Source organism: Chaetodon auriga, chromosome 16 (assembly GCF_051107435.1).
Source record: "Chaetodon auriga isolate fChaAug3 chromosome 16, fChaAug3.hap1, whole genome shotgun sequence".
In the NCBI taxonomy this organism is placed as follows: Eukaryota; Metazoa; Chordata; class Actinopteri; order Chaetodontiformes; family Chaetodontidae; genus Chaetodon; species Chaetodon auriga.
The window spans coordinates 23,761,389-23,779,912 of NC_135089.1; the positions used below are offsets into that span (position 1 = coordinate 23,761,389).

General features: G+C 42.7%; 1 protein-coding gene across 3 annotated transcripts in view; it reads right to left on the reverse strand.

Moving 5' to 3' along the window:
- The window catches only part of rcn3 (reticulocalbin 3, EF-hand calcium binding domain), a 14,781-nt gene extending 9,894 nt beyond the window's left edge, over window positions 1-4,887 (reverse strand). The window contains exon 1 of one of the 3 annotated variants that reach the window (XM_076752232.1): window positions 4,761-4,887. Coding sequence is in view for 1 of the 3 variants with exons in the window: in XM_076752231.1 (XP_076608346.1) it covers window positions 239-286 (48 nt within the window). In the remaining 2 variants the exon portion in view is untranslated. Of the gene's footprint in view, window positions 1-238; window positions 431-4,760 lie in introns of those variants that run through there. The other 2 variants (XM_076752231.1, XM_076752233.1) reach the window with 2 other exon arrangements.
- Between the last annotated feature and the right edge of the window lie 13,637 nt (window positions 4,888-18,524).

Consider the following 18,524-nt stretch of genomic DNA (forward strand, 5'->3'; position numbering starts at 1 on the left):
TATTCCAACTGATAACAAGTCATTAAATTTCATAAATAGTGCTACAGTGACAAGAATGAGCATGTATTGTCTTTTTTCCCTTATCTCCACAGTCTACACAAACCCCATCATTAAACACACATTTGGACTTTTTCCTGCATGGTGCTGAAAGTTCAGCAACTAAGACATACGCTGTAAGCAACTGTTTTCTGCTTTCTAGAGAATAACTGTATAAAGGGAAGAAATAAAATTAACTGACCATTTTCTTCACAGCTTCCCGCAACACCTCCTTTCGTCGCGCGTACATAGCGGATCAGTCCGCGTTGGCAGTCTACCTTAACAATGTCAAGGAGGCAGGCCTTGTTTTTTCAGCTGCCCAATCACCAATACCCTAAAAAGGGCTCTAACCAATAAAAAGTAAGACACAAAAGTAAAGCGCTGTACGATAAATTCTTATTGGCTGTTAAACGCCACGTTGTCACGTAAAGGGAATCGGGAACAATTACGGTATGGCCACATTACACTTCCGCACAACGAATATTCGTTCAGATTCCTATTTCCCACAAATTCGAGCATGTATTTCCTGTTGCGGTGCGAGCTTCAAGCGGCGCCGATGGTGACACGACGCATTGGCGTCCATCGTTTTTCCAGCACAGTTTACGTGAAACCATATTCATGGCGAGGAAGTTGTGTTTCTCTGCCCCTGCGTTCCCATGGAAACTCCACTCACCGCTGGTCACTCTTCCACTGGCCACATGGTGCACGGATGAATCTAACATTATTGTTTATCCGAGAGTAAGAGAGTAATTGGAAACGTTAATTCTGAAGGTCTATGAGTCTTCTCTGGTTGTGTCTTTTTGTCTTGCATTTGGTTTATGAAACAAACGGCCAGCTGATTGAGCGGATTGCGAGCTGTAGTTTCACCAATAAACTAGGGCTGGGCGTATCGATCTAAATATCGATAGTATCGATACCAGGGTGCCTATTGGTATCGGATCGATACTAGCGTGATGAGATCGATACTTTTGTACTTTTGTTGCAGTTTCTTGTCTATACGCCCAGCAAATTACTCGAATTTCCTCGCAGAGTTCATGCGAGCGAGCGCAGCCTCTATCCAAGTCTGCCTGTGCCGTGTGCAAACAGCGCACCACACTCTCTCTCTCTCTCTCTCTCTCTCTCTCTCTCTCTCTCTCTCTCTCTCTCTCTCTCTCTCTCAAGAAAGTTAAGGAAGGAGGAGGGGGGAGATCCCCAAACACACACAAGACCCCCGACACAGAGACGGAGGTCTCTGGCAGAGGCTTTTCAGCCAAAAAATCAGGAGTATCCAGGTAATCTCCTGCATTAAGTAATGTTTTTCACAGTGTAGTTGGTGATCAGAGAGGCCATTTCAACAGACTGATTAAACTATTATCATATGTTTATCCAGTTGAAAAAAATCTTAATTGTTTTACTGGAACTCAAAAATATACACTTATATAAAGATATATACCTCAAACTTGAAATATGAATATGGCTGAATATAATAACTCTTTGTGTTAACTGTTGAAGGAAAATTAGTATTCCTATTTAGGCTATATGTAGATTACAGTTACAGACTTAATCATCTTAATCATTTTGTTATTTCACCTAGATAACTCACAACAAGCCATGCATATTACAAGGACCATTGCTGAGACGGTAGTGAAGGACCTACAACCCATCTCTGTGGTTGAACAGGAGGGTTTTTAAGAGACTGGTGAAGACAATTGATCCCTGCTACAGGATTCCAAGTAGGAAATATTTCATGGGAGAGAAAATACCTTCATTGTATGAAGAGTGTAACTCAAAAGTAAAAAAAAAAAAAAAAAAATGTCTGCTGCTGGCAGTGCTGCACTGACCACTGTTTTGTGGACATCAAGAGCCACAGAGGCTTATTTAACTGTCACTTGCCATATTAATGATGACAAGTGGCAAATGAAAGCATATTTGCTAGAAACCAGTAGTTTCTCAGGAAAGCACAGTGCTGACAACATTTGCTCAGAATTGAAACGAATCATCAATGAATGGGGCATAAATGCCAAAATTCAGGCTGTAGTCACAGATAATGGTGCCATGGTGCCTGTACGTAAAGCAGGTTGGGCACATAAATGTAGTTGTGAAAGACTCCATTAAAACCCTCCCTGAGCTTCTTGACATGCAACAGAGGTGCAGTGCAATTGTAGCTTTTTTTCACAGCACTAAGGCAACAGAAAAGCTCAAAGAAATCCAGAAACAACTGCCGTTTCCAGAGCACAAACTCATCCAATCAGTTGAAACACACTGGAACACTGTGTTCCACATGTTTGAGAGACTACATGAGCAAAAGGAAGCAGTTACCACTGTACTTTGCCTTCTTGGAAAGAGCTCACTCTGCTTGAGTGAGGAAGATTGGTCCATGGTTGGTCTCACCCTTGATGCATTGAGACCATTTGAAGAAGTAACAAGGGAGATATCATTTGAAAAATGCATTTGTGTGTGTGGTTTTTTATAGTTATATTACTAGTTACATTTTTTTTCTTAATTATTCTATAATTGCCTGAGATGCATCAGATGGAGGGAGAACAGACAAAGGAGGAGTGTTCTTTAGGGTCTTTATTACACCAACAACAGACTGGCACTGTCTAGCAAAAATATGTACAAACAACTGTACTTGTGCAATCAAGTACAAACAAGTATTAACTTCCTCAATGTTTAACAAACACCATCTGGTGCAAACAATCAATTGTCAATTTATTACAAGTACAAGAAAATATTAACTTCCTCAATGTTTAACAAAAACCATCTAGTGCAAACAATCAATTTGCCTATGTAGCTTTTGTTGTCCAGATGTCAGCGGTCATTGACACATTGACTCAATGCTCTCAAACGTTTTCTTCAGCTCACTTTCCATCATGGCGTAACATTTATCTAGGTACATTGTGAAGGTTTTCCTGTCGGAAAACGGCTGGTCTCCCCCTGCTATCGGTATTTTGCCGATTATCTTTCGAAAAGACAGCGATTCGACAATAGAAAGAGGTAACATTTCTTCTACTACGTACGAGGCAACAAGCTTATTTATCTCGGATTTTGATGTTGGTAGTACTTTATGTTCAAATGAAAATTTTTGCTGCTTGCGGGGCTGCTCGTTCATGTCACTCCGTCACTTCGCAACAAGCTTGATGTGTCTGTGCTGTCGCTCCAGGTGCTTCTTCAAGTTGGAGGTAGAGTTACAAGCGGTGGAGAGCAGCTTTCTCCCCGGGCAGAGTGTGCACTTCACCATCAAGTTATTTTCCTTCCGTTGAACATATTCAAAATAATGACTGAATCTCCACCCGTCGAAACTAGCTTTCTGCTGCTGGGAACCTTCCTCTGAAAAAGAGCTTGTTGTTGTTGACACTTCCATTTTTTCCCATCTGTCTTTGCGGGTGCCGCTCTGCTGCCGGCTGCCGAGTGTCAACCAATCGGTGATGGTAAATGATACCTCGTGCCAAACCCAGACCAATCACTGTTCCATTCACGCCCCCCTCCCCTTCCCTTCTGTTCTCTGTGTTGTGTGTGATGAAGGTGCTACTGGCAAATGTAACGCAAGTAACTAGCTCGGGAACACTGTAATAATATTACCATTTTCAGACAAGTAATGCCTTACACTACTAGTTACTGAAAAAAGTAATGTTATTACAGTTGTTATTATTGACAAGACATCTCGTAGAGACAGAGCAGCAGAGAAGCATCTTGTAGATGTAACCGATGGACTCTAGGATTGTCTGCACTGTGAGGAAGAGGCCCAAACCATGGATATCTTTGGAAGCGGTCTCCGTTTATTTTTGGCAGCTGACAGCAAGAGGTAAAAAACGAACTCCTCCATCAATTGTAGTCATACAACTCGAGCCCCTCTCCCATGGAGTACAACAGTAAAAGGGCGCGGCCCTGTTACATTCAATGAAGTGCAATCAAACAGAAAACATACCTGACAGCAAGAGGTAAAAAATGAAATCCTCCATCATACAACTCGAGCCCCTTCACAAATTAAGTGACACAGGAATTTGTTAGAATATTATACAACAAGTTTAAGCTGAAAAAATAACTCATAACATAGCCTAACAGCGCTAAAACACTGACGTTACAGCGAGTGCAATGACACTTACCTCTCCTATGGAGTACAACAGCAAAAGGGGAGAGGTAAGGCGGGACACACCACTTTATAGGAGAGGCACCACCAAAGGTGAACGAAGGGGTACAGAAACTGAGTATTAAACGTTCCACATATTGGCTATGGAGGTCTAAGTGTGTCAGGTAATAACAACAGAAACAAATTTTGTGTAATTCTAATACTTAATATCACAACTGTACATCTGGCTTCTTTACACATATTACTGCTGTATAAATCAGCCTGTTACATAGAGACAAAGCAGAGAAGCCTCTTGTAGACACAAAGCAGCAGAGGAGCTTCTCGTGGAGACAAAGCAACAGAGGAGCTTCTTGTGGAGACAAAACAGCAGCAGCCACAGTCAGCTGATTCCCAGTCAACTGATTATAGCGGCCCAATCGCAGTTTTACCTAACCAAAAATAATATTAGCGTTTCTATACTGAACTGAGAATGATGTGGTTACATGCTGTTAAATACACACATACATACCTTTTGACAAAGGCAGACACACGCACACACACACAAGGGAGGACGCGAGAGGGCTACAGACAGTCACCAGGGCTCTTACCTATGACCACACTGCCATTAGCCACATCATAGCAAACACCATAATGCCAAGAGAGAGAGGACACTTACTACACGAATGCCTCAACAGCCAGCAAGGAGAAGCAGTGAGCAGCCAACATTTCTATGCTGCTACAGTAGCATTCCTTCTTACACAGTGGATGCAGCAGTCTGTCGCTGGAGGAGCTGCTTAAGTCTCATGCATGAGGTGAGAGGGAGTGTCCATGAATGATATCAGCTTGGTTAACATCTTCCTCTCACCCACCTCCCTGATGGTATTGAAAGGGCAGTCCAGGACAGAGTCAGCTCTTAAGACCAGTATGTTCAGTCTTTGTCTGCGTTCAACAGTGTAATTAGATGAGTGTTGTCGAGCTCAGTGACGTAAAGCTGTATAACAAATCATCTGGAAAGAGTATAAAACTGTAACATGAAATCGAAGTTGAGTTTAATTGAAACTCAACTTCACTCTTTTCTTTGGTTAGTAAAGCTACTGAGAGGATTAATACTGAAACAATAGAAATTATGTTTTGTCTTGTGTATTTTATTTGTATCGTGAATCTGATTGAAAAAGAATAGAAGACATGACAATATTGTGTGACAGTTACACTGTAAAACCTGCTTAAAACTGATTAATGTAGAATTATTTTGCCTTAATTTAAAAAATATATACTGTATAATGTTAAAATAGAAATTGACTTTCACTTTACTCAGAAATTCATTTACTTTAAAGATTATTCAAAATATGTTGGTTGTATAATTTGTATATATTTTGTTGAAATTGGAGAACTATGAAATTAAATCAGAGAGCATTTAAAGGCAAGTGATTGACAACTAATTTTGGCCATGTCAGTAACTACAGGTCAGTTTCTTGAAGTTGATGGCAAGCCCACTCAGATTAGACCTGTAGATCTTTGGATTAAAAATTCCTGAAGGAGCCAGAGCTAAGAACTTCCAACCTTACCTGTTACCTGCACAAAGTCAGCACCACTCTTATTCTCAGCTCCCACCTTCACTTGCCCAACCCCTATATCCTAGCCTGTGACTAAACCCCTTTTTTTCACTTGACTTGTGAAGGACACTTAAGTTCTTCATTCTTCGTCAAATGCATTCCCTGTGCCTGTGGAAGGACTGAGTTGTAATTTTTTTTTAATTACCGGTATTTATTTTCTAAAATACACTATACCTATACCTAGGAATTAACTATCATTAAATATTACAGATAGCTTTTTCTGCCTCCTGTACAAGTCTAGAATCCTCTGATCCTGGTTCTGTGTAATTGTAATCTTTACTAAGTATTCACTTACTATATTACTCCAGCTACAGTAATGTTAATTCAATTCAATTCAATTTTCAATTCAATTTTATTTGTATCGTGCCAAATCTCAACAGAAGTTGTCTCAAGACACTTTCCATATTGCTGGTACAGACAAAATTCTCTATCTACAGAGACCCAACAATTCCCTTATGAGCAAGCAGTTGGCAACAGTGGTGAGGAAAAACTTCCTTTTAACAGACAGAAACCTCAGGCAGAACCAGACTATGGGCGGGCGGCCCATAGAGAGAGAGCGAGAGACAGAAAGAGACAGAGAGAGAAAGAAATGCAATCATAGTAACAGTGACAGTGAATGTCAGGCAGGGCCATGGCAGGAGACGTAGCTATAACCCACAATCCAGATTCAGCCACTGTCCATGGGAACCTGCAAGACGACAAAGCACAGAGACTGCAGGGAAGAAGCAGCATGCCTGAGCCAGCCCTAACTATAAGATTTATCAAAAAGGAAAGTTTAAGCCTACTCTTAAATGTAGAGAAAGAGTCTGCCTCCTGGACAAAGACTGGAAGATGGTTCCACAGGAGAGGAGCTTGATAGCTAAATGCTCTGGCTCCCGTTCTGCTTTTGGTAACTTTAGGAACCATAAGTAAGCCTGCATTTTGGGATCACAGTGTTCTAGTGGTCTATGAACTCTTTAAGATAAGATGCCGCCTGACCATTTATGGCTTTGTAAGTAATGAGGAGGATTTTAAATTCTATTCTAAATTTTACAGGGAGCCAGTGCAGAGTAGATAATATCGTTTTTGTCAGAACACATGCTGCAACGTTCTGGAGCAACTGGAGAATATTCAACAATGAATTTGGACAGCCTGATAGTAAGGAATTGCAATAATTAGGGTTGAGCAGGATACTCGTTTCCGACGAGTATCTGGTACGGACATAGACATATACATGTAGACGGCGCATTGAGCGCTGGAGTCCTACGTCAACCTTGCCGCCATATTGAATGTGGCAAGAGTGAGCGGAGAAGATGCCGCATTCTTGTGCGGCTTGGAACTGTACTGGTTTACACTCCAAACTCGATCGCAAGGGATTACCTTTCACAGGTAAGAATGAAAAAAAAACTTTTGATTGTATGTGGCCATTATAACGTAACTTTCCGTACAGAATATACTGACTTTGTGGCTATAACATGAAAATACTGTGGATTCCCATGCAAAACCAGCCACCAAACAACGAAGTCTTTCCTGACTAAAGTGGCCCGAGGTAACTACGCTGATTGTTGTTAGTTGGTTAACTTTTCATATACTCTGTAGGTTTCCCAAAAATAAAGATCTCAGAAAGAAGTGGGAAACAGCTGTCAGGTGGGAAGGGTTTTCAGCTAGTCAGTCATCCGTGCTTAAGTGCTTAAGTGTATAATACTTTACCTTCTTTGTTAAGACCTGCCAGTGCTAATTGTGTTTCAGATCTTCCAGTTCACCTCCTGTCAAAACAGAGCCATGAATACACCAAAGACCAGAGGGATTTTGCCATCACCCTCTTAAAATCAACTTCCCACATCCACATACGTAGCAAAGGTATTATTCATGTTATTTGAAGCCTTTTTCCCATGTAAGCTGTACACATTATTTTATCCTATTATGACTGAAAGGCGAACGTAGCTACACCTATCATAATTAGCATTACCATGAATAAATAATGATAAACAATAAATAGAGGTCCTTGAATAGATACCCCTTTCTGAGTTTAATTGTTTGCCCATGGTTATCTGCCAATACTGCTTCCAGTGATTAGTGATCCTGATCTGGGCACCCACATTAAATGACTACTTTTCTTTCTTGCCAAGGTGGATGAGCTCTGTGGATGCCAAGCCTGGCCTTAACATGATGATGCTAGACATGTTGAAGCAAAGACAAGAGGAAGACCCAGCTAAATATGGTTGTGTGTGTCTCATGTTGGATGCCATGGCCATTAAATAACATGTCCAGTACAACCCCCATACTCAGAAAATGTCTGGATTTGTGGATATGGGGGATGATTTTAATGAGTCAGATATTGCCACTGAGGCTCTTGTTTTTATGGTGGTGGGCCTTCAAGGCCATTGGAAGGCTCCAGTTGCCTACTATCTCTTCTCGATCTTATGTACTGCATAAGATCGAGAAGAGAGCGGTTCATGGTGGGTTCAGAAATCTCATGGTAACTGATGGCCTAAGTAATCTTAGTGATTTATAGTGACTCATTTTTGAGATATGTAACAGGTTATGTCAGGATCCAAGTGCAACGCTGACATAACTTGGAAACATGTTAGTCTCTTGTTCCTGGCTTCAGGAATAGTTTGGTTAGACAACCAACAAAAAATCTTACTGATTATCAGCTTCAGAGGGGGCAACGTGAAAGACGTAGTTAGGGTCACTAAGCAGAGGTCTTTACTAGGGGATAGGAGAGCAGGCGAGGTCAAAAGCAGGCTGGGTCGTCAATGGGAAATCTGTCCGAGAGTAATTGCTGGAAAGTCTTGCATTAGGGCTAAGTGGTAGTGGAAGAGGGACTTATGTATAGCACTGAATAGGTGATGAATTCCAGGTGTGTGTCTAATGATTGAACAGGCGGGTGTGGATAGCTGGTAAAGGTTGCAGGCTGAGCAGATGAAACAGAAAGTGGCAGCAGGAAAGAAGTTGACTAATGTGTGTAGGAATTAGATGACTTACTTATCCCAGGAATCAGTCTATGAATTGTAAAAGTCTTTGTGGCCCTTTCTCACTAAGGTGAGAAAGAGGACAAAAGAACATTCAATGAGGGAAACAGGATAAAGGGGGAAGTTTAGGGTGCAATTCATTGTACCTGAGGAGTTTATGGTATAGTATGAACCCTGGGAAACAGGATGAGTGAACTCCCCCAAATGGTCATTGTTTTAAGAGACTGATTTACCAATACCAGGTGCATGTGACAACCAGTTGTCCTTTTTGTTGCCAAACAGTATAAAAGCCAAGACATTGTGGAGATCTGGAGAGAACACTCTGCATGAATCTTCCCTCCATGCTGCATGTATTAAAGAGACCTAATTCATCACACCGAGTCTGTAATTCTTCTGAGAATTAGCAACTCTCAACAAGCAACAATGAGAATTTCCCTTACATGTGACAAGATAGGGCAGAAGCAGACTGACAGTTGACCAGCAGTCATTGCCAACTCACAGCAGTAACTGTGCTGCTGCAGCAGAATGATGATGTTAAGTGTCTTGGGAAATCTATCACAAATAAGTGGAATAAATCTTTCTATTTACACTTCTTATGCACTCCAGTTATATATGGACTGATACAGATACATCTTTATTGGCCACATTTTGTGTGCAAAAGGCAATAAATTCTCTTTGGCTCCTGTGTGCACAAATTTGCCATTAAAAAGGGTACATTAAAACAGGACACGTAAAAACATATTTACACATTTGTATTTACACACATATAAACATATATGTTTTATATATCTTTTGTCTTCTTTAAATGCACTCACGTTTTAACCACAACGAATTGATTAAATTAACCGAATAAACTCAGAGACATGAATAGCAGGTCAAGCAGGTTGTCTGTATTCTTTCGTCCGTGTTATCCATGCACATAGTCTGCACCATGGTTTACTGTGCTGAATGGGGATGCTCTAGTCACTCAGAGAAAGGACTACAAGTATACCACTAACAGAGAGGAGAAAAATGGTTGGCCCAAGTCAGCATGAGCAATCTTACGATCACTGAAGATGACAACAATTGCAAAATATGTGAGGTAATCGTATTCAAGCACTGTATCTGTACTTTTTCCACAAAGACATGGAATATGTTCTCCATCAGTGATGATGGTTTAGTCACCATTCTTCTTCATTCATCTTTCGCGTACCACTTCCATGGGGTTGAGGGGGGAGAGATGCCACTGTCCCAGAAGACCACTTCCTAGAAGGTGGCTGGTGCCACCACACAGTCAAAAAAAAAATCTTCACGAGTGCCCAATACACTCACAAAGACTGCTCTGGCCTTTCATCTGTAGTGCATTTGTATCGTCAGTGCATTGTATAGTCCAGTTTATTATTCAGGTGAACACCCATTTCCTTGTAAGATTTCACCATCTCAGTGTCTCTGGATGTGCACTGGTATAGGCAGAGTGCTTGAGCTTGTGGAAGTCCACTACCAGCTTATTGTTTTTTCCTGCATTGGTCTGGAGGCAGTTCTGCTCGCACCAATCCAAATATTTCTGGGACAAATCTTCTTGTACTGCTTGTCATCCCCATCTGTGATGAGGCTGATGAATGCAGAGTCATCTGACAACTTTTTGCAAGTGGCAATTAACTGATTTGTGCTTGAAGCCTGCAGTGTAGAGGGCAGACTTTCCTAGTTCTTTGAAATTTTCTCTTGCTGTTTTTGAACCTGTTTGAACCCTTCCTAATTTACCTGCTATGCCCTGATCCTTGTCAGTCTCCAGTATTCATCTTGAAGATTCCAGCCAATGCCTGACCTGCTCTGCTGTCTGCCTCTGATTCACAATATACAATCCAGTCAGCCCTGCTTCATTGCTCCAGATTTCCACCACTAATTGTCATTGTCTCCAAGTCTGAGTTCTACATTTGGGTCCCAAGGAAAACTCAACACCCCATGCTGCACTGCCAGTCTTGTGTCCTCACACACTACGGTTGGTTGGTGAGTGTGGCAGTTTTATCTGCCACTGGTAACCCATCACCCCAGCACACCACACCAGCACTCAGTTCAGATGCCACATGTTAGCCAGGTGGCATGCTATGAATAGTTTGGTGGGTGCACACACTGAGCTACTTTCAATAACTTAGTAAGCTTTCTGTGCTATTTCTTTTTGTTCCCATAGTTTACAAAAACACACAAAACCATTATTATTGTTTGAGTTAACTTTTATTATTTAAAGATTGTAGATTATGAGTTTGTTTAAATCTAACTATGTTCTTTTCTTACCACAGTGCTTCCTGGTTCTGGGCAGGGACAAAGGACCTGAGCATAGCATCAGGCTGTCTTTTATAGTCCCTGAGTACAAAGTAGGGAACATGCTCAGTCCATCTTACTGCACCATACGACTTGATGGGAGTGTGAAATCAGGCATTATGTGGGTGCTTTGCCTCCTTAATGTATGGTAAATAAATGTAAATAGCTTTCGGAGTGGTTTTTGATCTGGAAGATGATCTGGGGGTTGAATTGATTATGTAATGGAGTCCAATTAAAGATGGTTTGGTCCAGTGGGAGGGGCCTAGCCTTTAAATGGAGAGGATCTACACTGCCTAGGCAGTCAGAGAAGGGCTGTGGTGGTGTGTAGACCTGAGGGCGGTATTCTGTAAGTATTTTTTTTTTTTCCTGCTGAGTTTTTGTTATATCATTTGCCTCCATTTTGTATTTGACCATCCTAGAAGGGCAATAAAACACTTTAATTTTTGGCCTCAAACAGCCTCTGTTTGCTACCTTCCTTTAGATTTTGAAAGTTAAATTACACCTTTTTCCAGTCAGCTTTTTGCCAGATTACCTTCATTCAAGAACAGAATGTGACAGTGAGGTAGTCCATAATCCATGCTGTGAGGTGGTTGTCCACTCCTGTGCTCTCCAACAACTCCAAACCATCTGCAGCATGGGCTTTATGGTATTGAAAATAATGGAGAAATCAAAGGACATGATTACCAAAGTGCTCCCAGCCTTTTCAAGGTGAAAGAGAGATCTATGGTGGCCACAGGTGGCAGCGGCTCAGGTAGAACGGCTCGTCCACTAATCAGAAGTGGATTTCATCCCCGGTTCCTCCAGTCGGTATGTTGAAGTCTCTTTGGGCAAGACACTGAAGCAAAAATTGTTGTGAGTGTGTTTGCCAACATGTTTAAAGTGCTTTGAGTGGTTGGTTGGCTAGAAAAGCCCTATATAGATGCAGTCAGTTTATGTAGAAGGTAGATGTCAGCCCAATGCCAGGTTGATAGGCAAACTATAGTGGGTCCATTGATGGCCTCATTAGGGGGTGGAGGTAGACAGAACTCTCCAGGGTCTTCATTAAGTATGATGTCAGTGCCACCAGTCTGTTCTGTATGTGGGGACACTGTGCAGAGGCTGTCTCACGTGCATTATTTTCAGTGACCATGACAGTATATTTCTCCATATTTTACAACACATTTTTTTTTAAGTTTTTTGAAAGCTTGTATTGTATATATACTCTGCCACTGTGCTGTCCCGCCTTTACTTTCACTCATGTTAATACCTGTCTATGTCTCACTCTTATTTTTACACACAGTTTAGGCTTTACTTTTTTTCTGATGTACAGTCCACAATATTTCATCTTATTATTCATTTTATTTTGTTTCACTGACAGAGCACATTATATTTTGCTCATATACATACAGAATGTTATATTTTTGATGCTGGGTCTGAGGAGGTAGAGTGGTCAGTCAGAAGGTTGGTGATTCAATCCCTGGCCCCTGCAGTCTACATGTCAAAGTATCCTTGGCCAGGCTAGAGGGAGGCAGAGGGGATGAGGCAGATGGTGCAGTATGGCCTGTATGCCACAGGTGGGTGCTCACAGAGTGGCTCACTTCTTATAGGGCTGGGCCAAGAGACCTGTGGTGAAATCCTCAGCTCGGGTCTTGGGCGGCAGCTGGACTGGTAGTGGGGTCGTTATCCTCTCATGGATCACAAAAGAACAGGAAGGTCATTGAGTGGTTAGCCATAGTCATAGCCTCCTCATCATGGTCAGCCAACCGTTTGGGCTGAGTCAAAGCTTGTGCCAAGCCAGCACTAAAGAGACTTGCCATGGTACCATATTATACACAGCAAAATCTGTGGTGTGAATTAGTGTTTGCAGTGTAAATTATTTAGAGTTGATGGGTGTTGATTTGGGAGTTCTTTGAACACCTGTAGTGCTGAAAAAGGTCTGGGGGTGTTGCTGTTTGAGTGAGTTGAGTGCATACACTAAGTTGGAGTTAAGTTGGTGCCGTCTTTCTTCTGCGGACGGTGGAGGAGAGTGTCTGCAATTTTATAAAGGTGAGTGTTTTTAGGTATAAGGACATTTAATCATTATACAAACATTTTTACTAAGGTCAGGTCGCGTATGACGTGATAGATAACGTTATGTTCAAGGTGGAGCATAATGGCTTGTGCTAATTTAGCTCTGCAATATGCTAGCTAGCTAGCTATGTCTGTAAAATGCACAGTTACATTTCTCTCTGGTAGAATGTAAAGTTCAAATTTGTACACTGATACTCAGTCTAAACAGCCTCCAAAATGCTTGAGAAGTGGGATACAGCGTTCAAGCCCAAGGTAATCGAAGAGGCCAAACACCTGGCTCGGTCAACTGAGCTCCAGAGACTTCTGAAAGCAACTGAGAAACTCGCAGAGAATGATAATGACGCCAGTAAGCGACATGAATTGTTTTGATTATATTCCACACATCTAGGGCTACTTCCTTTTTGCAGGGGTGGCTGTGGCTCAGGCAGAAGAGCAGTTGCCTACCGATCAGGAGGTCTGTGTTTATTTCGCCTTGTATCAAATCAAACTCCTAACATTACTTTCAGTGGCTCCACAATCCCCCATTTCTCATTGAAATATCTCATTCTTTTAGTTTTAGTATTAAAATTAACAAGTGGGTTTTCAAAATTCTCAAGTCTTTCTTCTAATGTAGATGTTACAGGATCATCTGTACACTCAAAAAAGTGAATGAGGTGGGTTGTGCACTGTATATTATTTTTATGTGTTCAGTTTACTTAAAATACATGTCTTTGTTAAGTTGAAGTATTGTTTTCTAATAAAGTCCATGTAATTGTCTCTCTCGTTATGTGTACAAAATAATCATGTGTTAGTTAATCACAAACCATTTAATTTAAGTGAATGATGATTGAAATACTTATTACACCCAGAAGGTGGCAGTAAGAAGAAGATTCAAATGCTTCAGACTACGCATGCGCAAACTGAAACTGTCAGCTTCCTTCGTTTTTGGCGGTGAAGTTGCCAACGGTTTGTCTGCGTTTTCTGACTTGAGGTAAGAGGACATTTTTTTCCCATACCTATTGTAGTACTTTCATATTGAGCATGATTTGATATTTCCGAACTGTTTGTGTTTCTGAGAGCAGTAACTTGTCGGTCAAGGACGTTGGGGGGAGGGGGACCAAGAGTTTGCACGTAAATTAGCTAGCTACTAAAATAAAGCACCAGTGGCATTTGCTAAGGTTAGCGTTAAATTGTCACCAACAACGGGAGCCTCTACTGTTATGTTGTAAGGAGCAGTAGAGCCGTTGTGTTGAGCTGGGAAGCGGGTGTTTGCGGCGGATGCTAACCGCTACCGCTAGCTGAAGTTAGCATCGAGCTAGCTCATGACAACGGCTCTCATACTTGTTACCAGTCGAGGCTTAGTTGCTGTTTTGTGGCCTAAAGTTATATTCCAGCTTGAAAAAACACTGCTAATGTCTACCTCTATGACTCTTTAGTAGTTTGAAATGAATCGCGAAGGTCCGGGTTGTTTTCATAAACACTGAGGGGCTTTTTAGAGTGGAGTGATGCATCCTGCTACAATACACGTTCTTTGGCTTTACGTCCTTCTGGATCATCATTGGTGTTGCTAAGGTAAATGTGGGTGGTAGCCACGGATTCGCCTGACTCTGACTGGTTGATAGAGGTGTCGATCATCAAAATTGACCAATAGGTTGCCGAGATATCTCCCTGCGGACCACCCTAGTGAGCTTACGCACATGCGCGCAGGACACAGCCTGCAGACAACACAGAGGCTGATCGCGGAGTTTTTATCAACAATGGCAAGATGAAAACAGGAAAAATGTACAGCAGAGGAGGTTCTCTGAATCAGATGGTGGTGCTAACATGTACTAACAACACAATGCCAAGTGTTAGTGTGACAGATAGAGCAATGATCCATAATATGTTGGTGGGTAAAGTTAAACCCCCCTCTCTGCTCCTCCGGGGGCTACACTGTAAATAGTTGCGTTAAGTATTTGTTGTGGTGTTCCTGTTGATTGATTTTATATGTTGTTTATGTATATTTCTCCTTGTTAGTAATATATCTGCTTCAGTTGGAGTCAAACTTCATTTCTTTTTCTACTTTTATTTATTTATTTGTTTATTTTTTACAGTGCTTTGTTAAGGATCTTTAGGCTTATTCTTAAAGTGTGACACAGACAGTCCCAAGGAGGAGCTATTGTGGTCCTGAAATGTTGAGCTGTCATTGAAGATTAGAAGTAGCTATTACCACAGTTCACCATTGATGTGGATTTAATTTTGAGTTACAGCTGCAGAAATCAGGTACCGACTGAAGTGAACATAACAAACAAACAAACAATATACCTCTACAGTTCATATACTCAGTAAGTGAAGTTTCCCACATCACTGAGTTGCATTTGCTGTGATTTGAGATTTAGGGCCCAGCTGTGATATTGTATCACACTTTTTCTGATGTTTTACTATGCTTTGTACAGATAAAGTCAGTAGATCTTTTGTCATAAGAAGTTTGTTCATATTCTTTCAAAGAATAATAAACAAATTTAAGCCATCTAGCTGCATTTAATACAGATAAAAACACATGGGAAAGTTACCAATTTGTGGACCTGAGGCATGGTAAGCTGTGACACTTCATGGCACTGATCAGTTTCAAAGCAGTACGGTAGGACTGATCCACTTTGTGATGAATTTGAAAGTGTACTTTGCATATCTATGTACATTTTGGAATCTTATGGGGTGCCCCCTAGTGTTGTTTTGTTTTTTATGTTTTTTTATTTGGATTGAGTGTATGTAAGTCATCGTGAGGACTGACATGAAAGTAGGTTTAAAGGAAATGTATCTATTGTAGGACTCTGTACAAAGCACACAAATAATTTATCTGTTAACATTTTTATAATTTTTTTCTCTCTCTTTTTTTTTTTTGTAATAATCATGTTGCAATATTTCAGGTCCTGATGAGCGAGTGAGTCCTGATTTATGCTTCTTCCTGTCTGCCCATAGCACAGTACTCATAACAGGTATGATCACACCTAGCTACTTTAATGTATTAATGTGAATTGAGTTGCCGGTATTTTTATTTTAAGAAACATTTATCATGTGACAGATTAATTCTCATGCTCTTGTTCTGAATATGTTTTTATTTTTTAGATTTCTAGTTATCTTTAAAACAAGTAATGAACTACATTAATTTATGGATCCTATTAACATGAATTTCAGATCCTGGGTGTGATAGCTGTTTCCTAACTCATTGATGTGGTGTAGACGGCACTGCTGAGCTTGCCCGTGGTATGTTAACAGTCAGACTTTTCTTTCTTAAAACTGTTTTACAAATTGAGTTTCCTTTACCAATATATCCCAAATCAGGGATGTTTTGTTGGACATTTCATTTGTTTATGCTGCATCAAGGTGGTTTACAATTGTTAATGTTGGGTAACAATGCTGCAACACAAGTTGACATGTTAGTTAATAAAACTACATTTCAGGGTATTCCCTCCACAATATTAAAATGAAAGTTCACAGCATCTGAACCCGAGTGGTGTTCTGTTGTTGGACTTCTGTGCTAGTCATAGTTTGTCAATAACGAACACCATGTTCAAGCATAAGGGTGTCCATCAGTGCACATGGCACCAGGACACCCTAGGTCGGAGGTCAATGATCGACTTTGTAGTCGTATCATCTGACCTTCGGCGGTATGTCTTGGACACTCGGGTGAAGAGAGGGGCTGAGCTGTCAACTGATCACCACCTGGTGGTGAGTTGGATCCGCTGGCAGGGGAGGAAGCGGGACAGACTTGGCAGACCCAAACGTACTGTGAGGGTCTGTTGGGAACGTCTGGCGGAACCCGCTGTCAGGGAGGTCTTCAACTCCCACCTCCGGGAGAGCTTCGACCAGATTCCGAGGGAGGTTGGAGACATTGAGTCCGAATGGACCATGTTCTCCACTTCCATTGTTGATGCAGCCGTCCATAGCTGTGGCCGTAAAGTCGCCGGTGCCTGTCGTGGCGGCAATCCCCGAACCCGGTGGTGGACATCGGAAGTAAGGGATGCCGTCAAGCTGAAGGAGGAGTCCTATCGGGCTTGGTTGGCTCATAGGACTCCTGAGGCAGCTGACGGGTACCGGCAGGCTAAGTGGGCAGCAGCTCGGGCGGTTGTAGAAGCAAAAACTCGGGTCTGGGAGGAGTTCGGGGAGGCCATGGAGGAGGACTACCGGTCGGCCTCGAAGAAATTCTGGCAAACCGTTCGGCGCCTCAGGAGGGGGAAGCAGCTCTCCATTAATACTGTTTACAGTGGAGGTGGGGAGCTGCTGACCTCGACTGGGGACATTGTCGGGCGGTGGAAGGAATACTTCGAGGACCTCCTCAATCCCACTGTCATGTCTTCTGCAGAGGAAGCAGAGACTGGGGACTTGGAGGTCGATTCGTCCATCACCCGGGCTGAAGTCACTGAGGTAGTCTGCAAGCTCCTCGGTGGCAAAGCTCCGGGGGTGGACGAGATCCGCCCTGAGTACCTCAAGTCACTGGATGTTGCAGGGCTGTCCTGGTTGACACGGCTCTGCAACATCGCGTGGCAGTCGGGGACGGTGCCTTTGGACTGGCAGACTGGGGTGGTGGTCCCTCTGTTTAAAAAGGGGGACCGGAGGGTGTGTTCCAACTATCGGGGGATCACACTCCTCAGCCTCCCTGGGAAAGTCTATTCCAGGGTACTGGAGAGGAGAATCCGGCCGATAGTCGAACCTCGGATTCAGGAGGAACAATGCGGTTTTCGTCCCGGCCGTGGAACACTGGACCAGCTCTATACCCTCCACAGGGTGCTTGAGGGTTCATGGGAGTTTGCCCAACCAGTCCACATGTGTTTTGTGGACTTGGAGAAGGCATTCGACCGTGTCCCTCACGTCATTCTGTGGGAGGTGCTCTGGGAGTATGGGGTTGGAGGCCCTCTGCTGAGGGCTGTGCAGTCCCTGTACAACCGGAGCAGGAGCTTGGTCCGCATTGCCGGCAGTAAGTTGGACCTGTTCCCGGTGCATGTCGGACTCCGCCAGGGCTGCCCTTTGTCACCGGTTCTGTTCATTATTTTTATGGACAGAATTTCTAGGCGCAGCCAGGGACCGGAGGGGGTTCGGTTCGGGAGCCGGCAGATTTCGTCTCTGCTTTTTGCGGATGATGTTATCTTGTTGGCTCCATCGAGCCAGGACCTTCAGCGTGCACTGGGACGGTTCGCAGCCGAGTGTGAAGCAGCTGGGATGAGAGTCAGCACCTCCAAGTCCGAGGCCATGGTTCTCGACCGGAAAAAGGTGGCTTGCTCCCTCCGGGTTGGGGGAGAGATCCTGCCTCAAGTGGAGGAGTTTAAGTATCTTGGGATCTTGTTCACGAGTGAGGGAAGAATGGAGCGTGAGATTGACAGGCGGATCAGTGCAGCGGCAGCAGTAATGCGGTCGCTGTATCGGTCCGTCGTGGTGAAGAAGGAGCTGAGCCGAAAGGCGAAGCTCTCGATTTACCGGTCAATCTACGTTCCTACCCTCACCTATGGTCATGAACTTTGGGTCATGACCGAAAGAACGAGGTCCCGGATACAAGCGGCTGAAATGAGTTTC